The sequence below is a fragment of the Corapipo altera genome, unplaced genomic scaffold, assembly GCF_003945725.1.
Source record: "Corapipo altera isolate COAL_440 unplaced genomic scaffold, ASM394572v1 98, whole genome shotgun sequence".
Lineage (NCBI taxonomy): Eukaryota > Metazoa > Chordata > Aves > Passeriformes > Pipridae > Corapipo > Corapipo altera.
This window is the reverse complement of record NW_020884914.1, coordinates 1,446,651-1,460,960: the sequence shown is the minus strand read 5'-3', so window position 1 is coordinate 1,460,960 and position 14,310 is coordinate 1,446,651. Positions and strand designations below refer to the sequence as shown.

At 37.8% G+C, this 14,310-nt stretch overlaps 1 protein-coding gene across 2 annotated transcripts in view; it reads right to left on the bottom strand.

Annotated features, from left to right (window-relative positions):
* The window catches only part of PDXDC1 (pyridoxal dependent decarboxylase domain containing 1), a 28,484-nt gene that overhangs the window by 8,785 nt on the left and 5,389 nt on the right, over positions 1-14,310 (bottom strand). For both annotated transcript variants that reach the window (XM_027654895.1, XM_027654896.1), the window contains exons 2-17: positions 13,684-13,757; positions 13,076-13,141; positions 11,709-11,792; positions 10,628-10,774; positions 9,903-10,092; positions 8,395-8,463; positions 7,843-7,921; positions 7,234-7,318; positions 6,312-6,360; positions 6,104-6,205; positions 5,821-5,946; positions 4,700-4,750; positions 3,485-3,548; positions 2,092-2,180; positions 1,325-1,430; positions 150-321 (exon numbers count right to left, since the gene is read on the bottom strand). In XM_027654895.1, coding sequence (XP_027510696.1) covers positions 150-321; positions 1,325-1,430; positions 2,092-2,180; positions 3,485-3,548; positions 4,700-4,750; positions 5,821-5,946; positions 6,104-6,205; positions 6,312-6,360; positions 7,234-7,318; positions 7,843-7,921; positions 8,395-8,463; positions 9,903-10,092; positions 10,628-10,774; positions 11,709-11,792; positions 13,076-13,141; positions 13,684-13,757 — 1,553 coding nt within the window. The remainder of the gene's footprint in view (positions 1-149; positions 322-1,324; positions 1,431-2,091; positions 2,181-3,484; positions 3,549-4,699; positions 4,751-5,820; positions 5,947-6,103; positions 6,206-6,311; positions 6,361-7,233; positions 7,319-7,842; positions 7,922-8,394; positions 8,464-9,902; positions 10,093-10,627; positions 10,775-11,708; positions 11,793-13,075; positions 13,142-13,683; positions 13,758-14,310) is intronic.

Below are 14,310 nucleotides of genomic sequence, written 5' to 3'. Positions count from 1 at the left end.
AACATTATAAAGCCCTCAAAAGCTTTAACTGGGTGCAAAACCAGATAATAACCAGCAAATGATACATCCAGATCACCACTGAAGAGACCACGTATTTCTGCCTGTTAAAGCACAGTCTATCCAAATACAGAAAGAAGAAAATAATTTACCTTACAACACCTAACCCTGGCCAGCCAAGATCTTCAATATACAACAGGTCAGCTGTTCTTCTCGCTTCTTGCTCAAACTCCTCTCTCAGCTGCAGAGTGCTTGTCAATACTGGGATCTTCATCTTCAAGCAGTCCACCAACTGATCAATGTCTTGTATTTCAGTTCCTAAAACTAAAAAGCAGAGGTGGTAGTGAGTGATATATGTGATGGACATCACAGAGATGTCTGAATTAAGTAATCTGTGAAGAAGTCTCAAGTCAGTCATAAATAGAATTTACAGACAGCATTGAATATCTTGATCTATGTGTTTTTCTTCAGTTATCTATCCCCTGATACATCAAAATTAAAAGACATAAGGATTTCATAAAAAGCTAATAAAAAGGATTTTCTCATGTTACAAACTAATAAGGATATGTTACAATATACTTTTTCATTACATCAGTAGCTGGCGTCAGAAAAAAATCCTCTTCCCATAGACCAGCTGGTCATGAATTAGCTCCCATGCTGGTTTAAAACAAAACATCAGAGCATCACCAAGTCATTTTATTCTAAAATCTGTTTTTCAGTGCACATCAGGACCCTCTCACATGAGCCATCCCCCCCAAGCTAACAGGATATACTGCATCACCCTGAGCCCCTGCACAAACTGCAATGTGCACTCTGCCAAGGCTAAACTAAGTAGCACAACAGTTCTGGCTTAAACCTGAAATTTAAGACACTTTCCAAAACACAGGTTTTGGAAAACAATAATTATAGAAAACCCCACAGATTTAGTAAATACTTATTCTACCTAAGTAGCTATATTTTGAACACAAGCACCTGGCAGTGTTGAAGCCCCTGGGTAGAAAGGTCAGGCATCTGGTGTTTAGCAGCTCAGGGAAGGAATGTAACTGTTAGAAGCAAACAGCTTCTCCCCTTGCTTTTCTTAATGAATTTAAAAGTCTCTCTCTGCAGAGGTGGTGAGGCAATGTCACCCACAAAGCTGAGCCACCTCTAATGCACCCAGTGCCAAGGTGCAGCAGAACGATAAAACTGAGACAGTTTTGTTTTGTTTATGAGAAAATCTTCACCACAGGGGAGGAGTTTCTTGAGCACCTCTGCTTTTACAGCAGGAGACTGTTGTACAATCCCCCAGCAAATGCCAGCTTTTCCAAGGGGCTGAATGCAGTGTTACCTGCAGAAGTCATCAGGGGGCTGAACCGCACACACGTGCCCTCATCTTCCAGCTCTACCACATCCACTCCACTGGCAGGAACCAGCTGTGCCAGCTGCTCTCCCAGCTGCAGGAACAGGGCACAGTTAGAGAAGCACACAGAGCATCCTGACCTCCTGCAGCCCCTGCCTCAGGCTGTGCCCACAGCAAAGAGTTCTCCGTATTTCTCAAAATGAGTTCTTGTACCAAAACAGTTCAGGCTTGCTGGGGATCTGACTCTGACATATCCGTAAAATGAAGAAAATTCAGGATAAGCTACAATTGTTACAAATCATAAGTTTCTGCAGAATTGTCCCTGCCATTAAGTGTGCCATGGTTACAGCACAACCAACCCATCCCAGCCATGTGCTCAGCTCTCGGACAGCACAGGTTTCTACAATTTACCCTCCAGAGCTGGAAAATAAGGCTGTCTATTCAAGAATACACAGATATTGTCAACAGTGTGTCTGGCTGATTTAAAAGAATTCCAAAGTTTTCATATATTCCCACAAGACCAAGAGAAAAGCCAACAGCTTAAGATGCAGGAATGATTTCAGTAGTAATTATATGGAAAATAATCAGAAATGTGAAAGCAGCTTTGCTTCAGAGCAAAATAATCTTTTAAATCCAAAATACCCTCTAGTTTAACTTTCAAACTAGTCTAACAAAGGGTTCATAAATCCTAATGAACCCCTGAACCATTCCACTGTCACTTCACTTTCCCTAAAGAGAAAAGCATCAGTTCTTACCCACTGATTGAAAGTGTCATAAATGTGTCTTTCATTGCTTATGATGGGGTGCTGAATAGTTGAGGCCTGTGCAGCATGTGAGGTCTGATCTGAATCCAAAGATACAAGAATCACAGAAGTTGATTTTTATTTACTTAATTAAACAAAAGGCAACCAAAAATTTAGATAAAAGACAATTACATTTCCTAGATAATGTAATGCATTTACACCATGTTCTGGGGCGTCAGCCAGACCAACAAGGACTTCTTTGCAGAGGTATGTTGAACATGATAAATACTAGAAGTAAAACAGAGTTGAATGTAATTGTTTTTAAAAAAACTCAGTAAAATACTTCTGAGTTTTGAGGCTCAAATGCCCCAGTGGAAATAAACTCAGTGTTTTTACAAAGCAAAATTCTGTCACAGCAGTCTGCAATATTTAATTTGATGCATTCAGCCTTTTTTTTTTTTTAAATCAAGTTTTAGTGATTACTTGGTTTTAAGCCATACAAAGATACTACTAAGAATTTAAGAGTCCATTATAAACATAAGACATGCAGAAATGGACATTTTACATCCTTGTAATTCAGGTGGGTGACTTCTCCCTAGAAAAGCTTTTCAAATCAATGTACAAAGTAATCCACCAAGTCACTGGAGCTGGATGAATAGGTTTACTTTGTGAGTACAACTGTTAATTAGATTAAACCCCAAATCAATACTCCCTCATGCCCAACAGAAAAAATTCACAGGCAATTAAAACCAACACTCACAACAAAACCACACGTTTTGCCTCAGCCACGGAGACATTCCCACCCTCAGGGAGTGCACATACAAACAGCACAGCAACATCCTCTGCTGGAACTGAGGGGACAAAATCCTCTTTTCTGGGAGCACATCTCAGTGCAGGTGTTCTGCTCAGAGACACACATGGTTCCTGGATACCCATGACAGCATTTCCAGAGCTGTTTTTAATGTGTTCTGCTGCTTTTTAATTTATTGCAACAGCCAAGTGTAATCAGTGAACCAGAGACACGTGGTGCTTGCCACTGCCACAAAGTGTTTGAAAGGAACAGAAAACCTGAACAAACCAAGAGCTTACACTGCAGCTTGTGAGAGGTTTCCATCATCTGCTCTCAAGATCAAAATCATATGCAAATCTCTCCTCACTCAAGAAGGCAGAAAATTACTTGTTATGAAAATTTAAAACACTGCGGTCTATCTAAAAAAAGCAGCTGTCACGTGTATGGATTCCGTCACTAGATTATGACCAGCATTCACAAGCTTTTAAAAAGCATGTTACACAAAGTGCACTACATAACATTTATCTCGAATTCATTTAGTGAATTCATTATTAGTTTAAAATACTGTAAAGAGATGTTTTTTTTTTTTGGTTTGGTTTTCAATAAATCACATACCTCTGTTTGAATATTCCTGGAAAAACTTGAAAACCACCACTGGTGAACTCAGTTCATCTTCAACCTTAAAAAAAAAAAAAAAGATATATTTTCCTGTATTTTTTAAAGATTTAACACTGTGAATAATAAGGAATTATAATAATATTAATAATTCCTTATTATGCACAGTGTTAAATCTTTAAAAAATACAGGAAATAATTCCTTATTATGCACAGTGTGAGCAGAGCATTTTGTTTTGACAGCAGTAACAATGTTCACACTATCTCAGTATTGGAAGTGAACTCCAGGAGTGGAAGCAAACATCTCTAAACACAGGAAAGTAAATCATTAGTCATTTAAGGCAGAACTGTATTCAATTAAGGTATGCATCTTTAAAATTTGGGCACGATAAAGTATAAAATTTAAACATGGTGATTAGCAAATATACTATAGTAAGTATTAAAAAGTTTATTTAGTTTTGAGTATTTTCAGATATTAACATTAAAAAAATTCTCTTGGAAATCACCCCAGAATCACTGGGAAACATCCAGGAAGTTCCAGCAGGAATAATAAGATTATATTTGATCCTGCCCTGGGGATAGGAGAAATGGACTGGGCAACTGGTGGAGGCAATCTGAGGCTGCATTTCACAATCCTAAAGATGCAGGATTTGTTTAAGTGGAAAGGGTAAGTGAGACAGTAACTTCAACTTCGGAGGCCATTAATACTCTAAAGCTTACTCAATAAACTGACTACATTTTCTACATCTCACAGAAGCTGAATTTGGAATGAATATATTGTAGGTAATTTCTAAAGCTATTTCTGGTGTAAAAACCTCAGCTGGGATAATTTTTGTTGTACAATTCACAGGGCTCTCAGGATGATCTCAACAGCAGGGTAAGATGCAGACAGAATATATGAGACTTATGGAAACTGGTTTCATAGATGTATTACTGAGAAAATCCATGTTTTAAATGGAATTAAATCAACTTCTGAACACAATTTCTGGATGTTACTCTGCCAGCTCCAGAGAATGAGCACAGAGCAGTGGAACAAACACAATCTAGAGGTCACACACAAACAAGCCATTTCACTGAGCTTGGTCAGAAAACATCTTCAAAACAATGGCTATGATTTAAGCAATATTTTTAAATATCTATTTTAGTCAAAGTTATTCTTATCATTTAACAGACAGACACTAAGCTATATAACCAAAGCATCAGAAGTAGACTGTACCGAAGTTTTAATGAAATCCAGGTTTTTCAGGTTTTCCAGCAGCCTTTGACTCTAGAAGACCACAGCAGAGGGGGAACAAAAATGAGAGAAACACAGTTTTAGAAGTTGAAAATTATTCTGAAAAACATTAAACAGTAACTTCCTGTTTTTGAACAAACCCCTACAACACCTCAGAGACTCATTCAATTTTTATTTGTAAATTTAGAATGTAAGAGAAAAATATTGTCTGGTTTTAGTAGGACACTGACTACAGAGTGATTTTCACTAAAATAAAGTCTTGGTGTATTTGCTGACAGAGTTCCAGATATGTTACAACTCCAGTGACCAACTAAAGCAGTGCTGTAGCAAAGTTAACTTTCTCAAAGCTCTCACATGGTGGCTTCCTAACATGTTCCTCTTACAAAGACATTCTTACATTGTGGTTTAAGACTATTAATAGACTATTATAAAAACTAAGATCAATCTTAGATGCCACAAAATATGAATGACTAATGACACTCTCTCACTCTTTTAGGTCTTTCAAGCCAAGAGCTTCTTCACTAACCACTACAGAGACTTCTCATTTCCATTTTGCCCTTCTTTGATTTTCTGTATGTGCTGCACTTTTAAGAAAGTGTTTTGTATGTAAACAACACATTTTGTAACTAACACATTATACTAGACCTTATTTTTACTAAGGTAAGGACTCTACTTCAAAAATAGTGCACTTCCCACTGTATCTCAAGAAATGTTTTGAAGTCCTCTTCCTAAAAGTAATTTACTATTACTTAAATAAATATGATACCAAGCACAGTGGGAAAATGAGAAAGCCTTTCTCTCAACAGCTTTCAAGCAAAACCAGTTAAGAGAAGTGACAAAAAAAGGAAGTGACTGTGTTATTTCACTGGTTAGAAAGAACAAAGAGTGATTATGTCTTGATTAAAAAAAAAATACAATCTAACAGTAAAAGCACATCCTTCCCCCATTCTCCTCTGCTTTCATCATTTGTGTGTAACAACATGAACCAATGTGCTCTGCTGTCAACAACTCCAGTATTTTTAGTTGATTCTTCTACAGTGCATCACAGCCATCAAAAGAATCTATTGACAGCTATCAGGACACACTCCTAAGCTGTTGCTCACCAGCTGAGAGGCGTGTTTTATCCTCTCCACGATGCCATCATGACCCAGGTACTGCAGGGAGAGCCACAGGGGCAGGGCACGGAGCTTCTCCACGGGCTGGCTCGATGTCAGCCCGGCTGCCAAGGACTGAGGAGGAAAATGAACAGAACACTATTAACCTCTCTTCAATGCTGCCATTTTTGCCAGCTTTTGCAAATTATAATTTAGATGTTTATCAAGAACAAGACACTACACCGTGATCAAAATCAAAATTTCAGGGGCTTGACCGAGAAGCTGAACTTACCAAGGATGGATCCTCGTGTCTGTAGAGTGTCACTGCAGGCACAGCTGGGAGCCCCAGCCAGGAACCCAGGGTGAGAGTCATGCTGTCACATTTTGTAGCAGCCTGAAGTTTATTACAGTAAGCAGAATGTAAAGCCATTTTATTTTGATTAGATCATAACCTTAAAATCTAGAGCACATTATTAAGTTTCTAGCTAGAGCAAACATACCAGTACAGAAGAGGAGACATAACCCAAAGCCAAAGTTGCCAGATTCACACTGAAAGAAAAAGTGGGTTTAGAACATATTAAATATATATTAACAGACAGAATTTTAATCTGCAGTTTAAATATTCTATGTTGATGTGTAAAGGGAGATAATTTTTGTTCATATATTTTTCATTAACAATGCAGTAGATGTTGCTACTTGGTATTCCAAGACTGAAATTCAAAAGTAAAAATCCATTTCAACCTAAAAGTGTTTCCGTCCAACCTTTGGGGAAATCATCCCCTAAAGTGCTACTCATAACTTAGCATCAATTTGGTATCAGAAATAAATAGTATGCAAATATAACACTATACTATGAACCAAGAGAAACAGTCTCTCTACTCCAGCCTCAAACTTGCAGCACTGGAGTCTTCACCGACACTGTCGAAGTTCTTGGAATGTCATTTTCTCTTGGTTTAATCCCCCCCTCAGTTATGATGCACACTGCACTTGCTGCAGCCTTCTTGACAACCTTCATAAAGTGTCATCTATTCCACACTCATTTCAATCTCCCTTCTCATGCTCAATAATCACTGTAGAATGTCCTCCCTCACTTAGAAGGTCTTTTAGGCCTCCCTGGCCTAGAAGGTCTTTTAATTCATACTTCAAGCTCTTCAAAGAAAGGGCAGATAAGATTACCATATGAATAAAAGCAATCACTAATCTATCTTGAAATAACCTCTCCAATTAATTCTTCCTATGTATGTAAATCAATTTCTATCTCAAAACGACCAAATTATAACCATATAAAACGCTTAATATGACAAAAATAAAGCTGGCCCTGGGGCTCCCTACCAGCTGATTAGCTGTAAAATTGCATGCTAAGAATTAGTTAAGACTTTGTAATGAACACAGTTATAGGGAACTAAATTCCCAGCTCCATACCCTTCCACGTGGAGCCACATGTTGTACTGCTCACAGAGCTCCTTCAGCCGGCCCAGCTTGTCCGTGTGCCCCGCGCCGGGAGTGCCTTGGTTGGACAGGGAGAGGGAATGACAGAGGGTCAGCCTGCAAACCAGGCTCTGCATAAAGCACCTCTCGTACTGGTTAACATCTCAGGTGTTTTTCCAACTCCAAAGCAACTAACAGTCACCTCCATCATTTGTACTCTGAGCAAATTTTGTGCACAAGCGGTTGCGTTTAGTTAACTAGAAGAAAAATGAAATTTTTCAAGCTAAAGCTGATGGCACATCCATCAAAAAATGCCGAAGTGTTAACGTGAAACTGATTTTCAACAAGAGATTTGCACTCACTAAAATAAGTTATAGTCATATTAATACCTCAGCTGACGTAAGCAGAACTGCAGCAGTATAATCCAACTTAAAATCAGCTAAATAAAAACCCCTCTAGACAGATAATTATTGTGTGGTCATTAAGATATTTCTTGATATGCAACCACTAAGCTGCTTAAGCAAATATATTTTTATTTTTATATTATATATGTATTTGTGAAATAGCAGGGTTTATTTTTTATTGTTTGTCCATAGCACTTACCAGCATTGGCCACAAGCAACAAAGGCAGTTTTCCAGACTCAACATCATCTTTAATCACTCTGTCCAACAGAGCAACATCCTGTTATCAATAAGAAAACAATATGTTTGTCAAACACCAAATTGTTTCTCCTGAAGTGGAAAAATGCATTAAAACCAGAAATGGACATGATTGTGGCTTGCAGCTTCTTCTTCTCAAAGGCAAAATAATCTGAAGGTCAAATAAAGCACTTGTGAAAAATACAACAGAGATGCATCATGTAGTTTGTAAAGGTACCTCCGAGTACTCGTGGTTTAGAAATCTTGCACTAAAAAGCACCTTACTTAAATACCATTAAAAATATTTTGCAAATTACAAGACCAGGATCCAAGCTGCTTTTAGAAAATTTCCATCTGTGATTTGTGCAGCTATAAAACAGAAGACTTAGAGGTTGAAAGTATGTTAACAAGCTTTTCCTGACAACATAATTGACATTCATTTAATTAGGCTAAAAAAAAAAACCAAAAAAAAAAAAAAAAGCATAACCAGAGAGCTCTTAGGAAAGACAAACTTACCATTTGGTGCTGAGATCCAAACATAGTGTTACAAGGCACACGGCACATGCAGGAAAGGGGCAACCCCAGCTGCAATAAAAATGTTGGAATTTCAGCCACTGAGAAACATTTCCTGCGTTCACAGAAATACACAGAAACCAGTACCACAATAGAAACCTTAATTTATGTTATAAAGTAAGTTTCCTGCTAAAACTTATAATCAAATTAATAGCAGAGAAAAACAATAGTCAGTTTTTAGTTGACTCGTCAGCTGCACTCAGATTTTTCAGTGAGATCCCTGTGCCTGATCTCAGCCCTTTACTTGGGCACCCCTGCAATCAACACATCCTGCAAGCAAACGTGTGCTTTGTCCCATGTCCCACTGAAGTTCACAGTCACTTCACTACTGAGTAAAGATCACTAGACAAGTGAAATCCAGCTGATCATTCCTACCCATCACCGAACAGAAGATTCAGCAAAATAAGAGAACTACAGTTACAGACTCGTTTACTTTTGTCCTTTCATCTAAGAGACTGAAGTAGTGTCTGATAACTCTGTTCCAGTTGCCTGCACTACAATATACATTCCTTCTCGAAATTGAAGATAAAATGTTATCACTTCGAAGTTCAGTGATCACCTAATGGTGGCCAGGTTACCTTATACACAAAAGATAAGGCACCAACGTTACCAGCAGAATCTACTCTGTACTCAAAAGCAAGAGGCTCCCAAAATATGCATACATTTGGCTTACCAAGGACACTGACTTACTCAGTGAACTTTTACCACCTACTTCCCAAGACATTTTGACTGAGACAAGTTCCATCTATGATACGATTTTCATTTCTCTGCAGTCCTCATTTTTGATTTGTGAGTAGTACCTCTGCCAGCCATTGCCAAGGGTTTAAAAACCAAAGGCCCCAAGAACTCAACTCTTCCTTTGAGTGCATGTTGTGTGTGAAAAATATCACCAGTGCACCAAATGTTAGATAGGCCATAGGAAAGTCTGTATATGGCTCAATTAGCTTATTTAAGTCTACAAACACTCATGCAAATAACTACTTGGAAAAACCAGTAAGTTTTAAGCATAATTAGGAAAAAAGGGGTTTCTTTGAAGTGCTGGGTTCTGGGGGTAATCTTACTATCTCAAACAAGACCTTCTGAAATTGTGTCAGCACAGCCTACTCCTCCCTCAACAGTGTTTCTTTAAAAAAAATATAAATATTTATTGAACATAGCAGTATAGGGGCATCATTCAGTACTAATTTTGCAATAATTCAGTGTGTTTGGGCTCGGGTCTGTTGCACCATGGCCAACATCTTACGTAAAGCACAGTGTGCAATGTAGAAACAATCACTCATTTTTTAAAAAGTTAGCACATAGGATCCTTTCACTGGAAATATGCAGAAAATTTCTCTTCCTCCCACTGTAATGCTGCTGCAAAACACAGGCAGTAAATGAAAACAAAGTATTTTTCCCAGACCTACTTGCAAGCTCTGCTTGCAGCCAAATCCCCAACTGATTGACTTTACCTGATTGCAGAGAGCTTGGCCCAGGCCTGTCCTGGCTGCAGAACTGATGTATATGACAGGCTGCTTAGAACAGAGCACGTTAAACCCTTCGATTGTGTAATCGTCGTAGCGCGTGTGAATAACGAGGCGACAGATTTTTAGGAGACCTTCACGATCATCTTCGTGATAATAAGCTGATCCATTTTCATACCTGCAAGAAAAGCCAAGAAAATATGACCAACAAAACCAATAGTGACTAAAATAACACTGACCAGCAAAGGTGCTCAGCGGAGGACAAATGATACCAAACCCTTCTCTTTTCCCAGGTTAAAGCAGATTAGAAGACAACTTCGATAAGACAGGCCAAGATTAAACAATGAGCCTAGTATATGTTTTCATTTAGACATAAAGATAGAATAAGAAAGGAAAAACATCTGGGTTCCTAAGATTGCCTTTACATAGTTCCATAGTTCAAAACCTTGCTTACTAAGAGCAGAGTGCAGCAGGAAGCACACTAAAGGCTTCATTCTGGTGTTAATATATATGTAAATTCTGGACTGCTAATTTTAAAGAGAATGCAACCTGACATTCTTTAGGCTAAGTTAAGGTTGTGTTTCAGACCTTTCAAATATTTGTAAGCTTGTGGCACAGTGTGTTGGTTCTTCTGTTGACATCCTCAGTCCAGTCACACATTTTTAAACAATCATCATTACCTACTCACACATAACTTATTCCCAGTGACTCACCTGAAAAGCCTGCAAAGCCAGAGAGTAGTATCAGAAAGGATCCTTGTTGTAAGTTTTCTCAGTCTTTCCCTGTCCAGCACAGATATATAAGCAGCCAAACTATGCCCCAGTAGAGCCATGTGACCCTGTTCACCAACATTTTGGAGTCTGCAAGGCAGAACAGAGTAACTGCCAATGAAATACAAGCCAGGGACATTACAGTAAATTTAGGTTTATGAGTTTTTAATGTAGAATGGCAGAATTCCTTGACATGCAATTTAAATATTTAGCAGAGAGAAGCACAGTGTATGACAGTCACCCTCCTGCCACTGTGCATTACACACTGAACTGCCAGTGCACAGAAGCTCTTGCACTGCACTTGGCCTAGAAACACCTCAGCTGCCTCTGAGCCCATCAGCCAACAGGAGTTGGAACTAAGCATCTTATCTGCATTGGGACTTTAAAGTGCATCAAACACATTCCCTCTCTCTCCCCATGCAGAGGACACTCAGGAGACTTAATAGTTTTAGAGGCACAGTTTTTATTTGTTTCACGGGGGGTTTTTGTTTGTTGGTTGTTTTTTTCTTGTGGGTTTTAGGTGTCTTTTTAATCCCCAAAATGTTCTTCAGATATTAAGTTTTCAATTATCTTCTGCAGATTAGTTAGTATTATTTCCATCTGACAGAAAAATGGAAACAAATTTTATTTCTAAATCTGCAGAGATACATGGTAAAAAAAATTATTCGTATTCAAAGCATGAAGACTTTCAGACTTAAAACAACTTTCAGAAAGTAGAAAAAATGAGCTGTCACATCAGAAACAAATCCCTTGTAAAATTCAATTTAGTAACTAGTAATGAAAGCTTTATAATTTTAAGAAAGCCAAGCCTCATGGATTATTCTGCTTCATTATACAAAGTAAGGTGCCATCAAAAATTACCTGGTTGCACGATATTTTACACTTGAAAATATTTAATATTTAAATATATATAGAAATTACATATACATATATAGAACTTATACTTTAATGTATAAGCTCTGTAATAATCAGGATATAATAAAATCAGGTATCCTCCACATACAGTAATTGATATTGGCCTTACCGATAGGACTGAGAAGTTTCCTCTTCCTCCTCTCCATGCATTAGGTTCTGAACCAACTGAAGTATGCTCACCATATCCTGGCCACTGGGAGGGGAAAACAAAACCCACATTAAAAAACAAAAAGGAGGGTAAGTCCCAGCATCTAAAAGAGGCCATGTGGGACACTGCACAGCGAGACATGAACTTCTGCTGAATGTCAAGAACAGCAGCAAAAACGGCTCCTCGCTCTCAGAAAAACAGACCACAAAGATGAGGATGCTGAATCAGTGAATTCAAAACTCTACTTAATTATTGTAGGAGACTGAGAAAAACAAATCTTCTGATATCTGGACACTTGGACTGAAAAGTCTGACTTGACAACACTGCATTACTGCTCAGAGCAAAGGAAAGGAGTATCTGAGGATCTGCATTTTTCTTCACGTGAACCAGCTTCAGCTCATAACTCAGCAATCTCCTAAACAATTACCCACAAATATCAGTTTCTGGCAAATACAGGCTATGTTAGACTCCTGACATGATGCACTCTAACATGATGAAACTGGGAAAGATCCACAACACTTCACCTTTTATAATTTCAACTAATATTTACAGTAGTGTAAGAACTTACCCTCTGACCATTGAAATTGCTTTTTATTCATAGAAAAGATAATTCAGTGTCTCCACTCAAAACCAGGTTTATCTTCTGTACACTAAAGACTTAAATAGCTTTTGCAATACTTTCTGTACTGCTAACCTGAGCTCCTGCAGGATTGTCTTCCAAAGAGGACACAATCAATTTACATCTTAATTTTCAGGTACAATGGCCTTACCTGTCTCATGCACAAGAGTTCTGTTTAATTTTTGAAGACAGTTGTGCTGAAAAGGTGGGGGGGGGTTGTTTTGGGTTTTTTTAAGGTTTTCTCTCTTATCATCCTCAGCATTTTTTTTTTAATCCAGGTGCTTTAATTCAATAGCAAAAGTTTGTTTATGTTTGCTTTGAGTTGCAACCACAGCCATAGGCATCAATACTTCATCAGATTCCAAGAGTTCACAATTTCAGTTACCAAGGACAAGTAATCTTTCTTTCTTTTTTATCCCTGAGTATGGAAATAGTTGATATGATGATAATATTATTTTTTCCCCTTTGTGACTATGGGAAAAAGTTTATTAATAATGCCTGGAAAATGTTAATGTTTGCACTGGGGTGTCCTGTGCAGGGCCAGGAATTGGACTTGATGATCCTGATGGGTCCTTCCAACTCAGTATATTCTACAGTTAATGATTATATATGATATATGATTAATACTAAAGTTGCCTGGAAGACAAACACACTATGTATATTTTACAGATTTTGAAAAGAGCATTATCTAAAAATTCTTGCTGCCTACCTGCCTTGGAGTGGTCCAGGAATGTCCTTCCGTGCATATTTCTTTTCATTTTCCTCCTCCACTTTTCTAAGTTAAGGACACAAGAATATACTATGCACTTAGTTTGTGGTTTATAACATCAAATAAGTAACTGACTTTGACTTGCAGAAATACATACTGACCTGTTTGCAATCTATTTCACTGACAACAGGTTCAGAAACAAATCAGATGAGACCAACATAAAAGTTTAGCTCAGACTGAATTAAAGAGTTCCCAAGTTTTCGGTTTTTGTTCTTAAACAGAAAGCTTACAGAAAAGCCTCATACATACACTAATTAAAAATTACCTGCACTGCAATAATAATAAAAAAAATCTCACATCTCTGAAAAATCAGGCTCACTGGACATGTTCTGAATATTACAGAACATGCATAAAAATACGTACATTTACTTTAAAAATCCCATCATCTGAGAAACAACAGTGATTTGCAGAAGTGTAAACCTCAGAATGCCAATATGACCTTAAACTACTAAGAAAATGAGGTTTTTTCTGCTTAATGCCAGCAACACCAATAACCCTCCCCTTAGCACAAACAGCTGCTGGGTTTGTATTATACCCTCTGCATGTACCTCTGATTGTCTTCCAGCATCTTCATGGCTTCGTTCAGATTCTTTCCCATTTCTGCCAGAGTAGGGTCAACCATCTTTCAGGAAAAAAAAAAACAACTTTTAAGAAAAGATCAAAAACCATTTATCTTACTACTGTCCCCACAGCATCCTCAATACAAATTCATGCACTGGCCAGATTCTTTTAATAAGCCTGTAAGTAGTCATTTAAAATATGTTGAATATCCTGAACTCAAAACATACAAAATGAGAAAAATCCTACTAACCTAAAATAAACCAAAAGAAAACTCAGCTGTGATGTGGATTTTATTATTGATAGATCCAATCTTTTTCTCCACAAGGAAAGTCAGATTTTTTTTTTCAGACAAATAAATGTTCAAGTGCTCCTTATAATGCTTGAACTAAAAAAAAATTATGTACCATATTAGTTATTTTTTCTCCTGAACCAACGATCACCTCAAAGACAACCAAACAGCATTTCCCAAACAACTGCTTCTGCTCTGAAGAAGTCTCTTTTATGAACTTTAACCCAAGAGGCCTGACAGAAGCTTGTGGCACTGACACAGGAGATCTGGACAGGAACATTTACCCATTTAAATGGGTAAATCCCATTAGATGCTTCCAATTTGA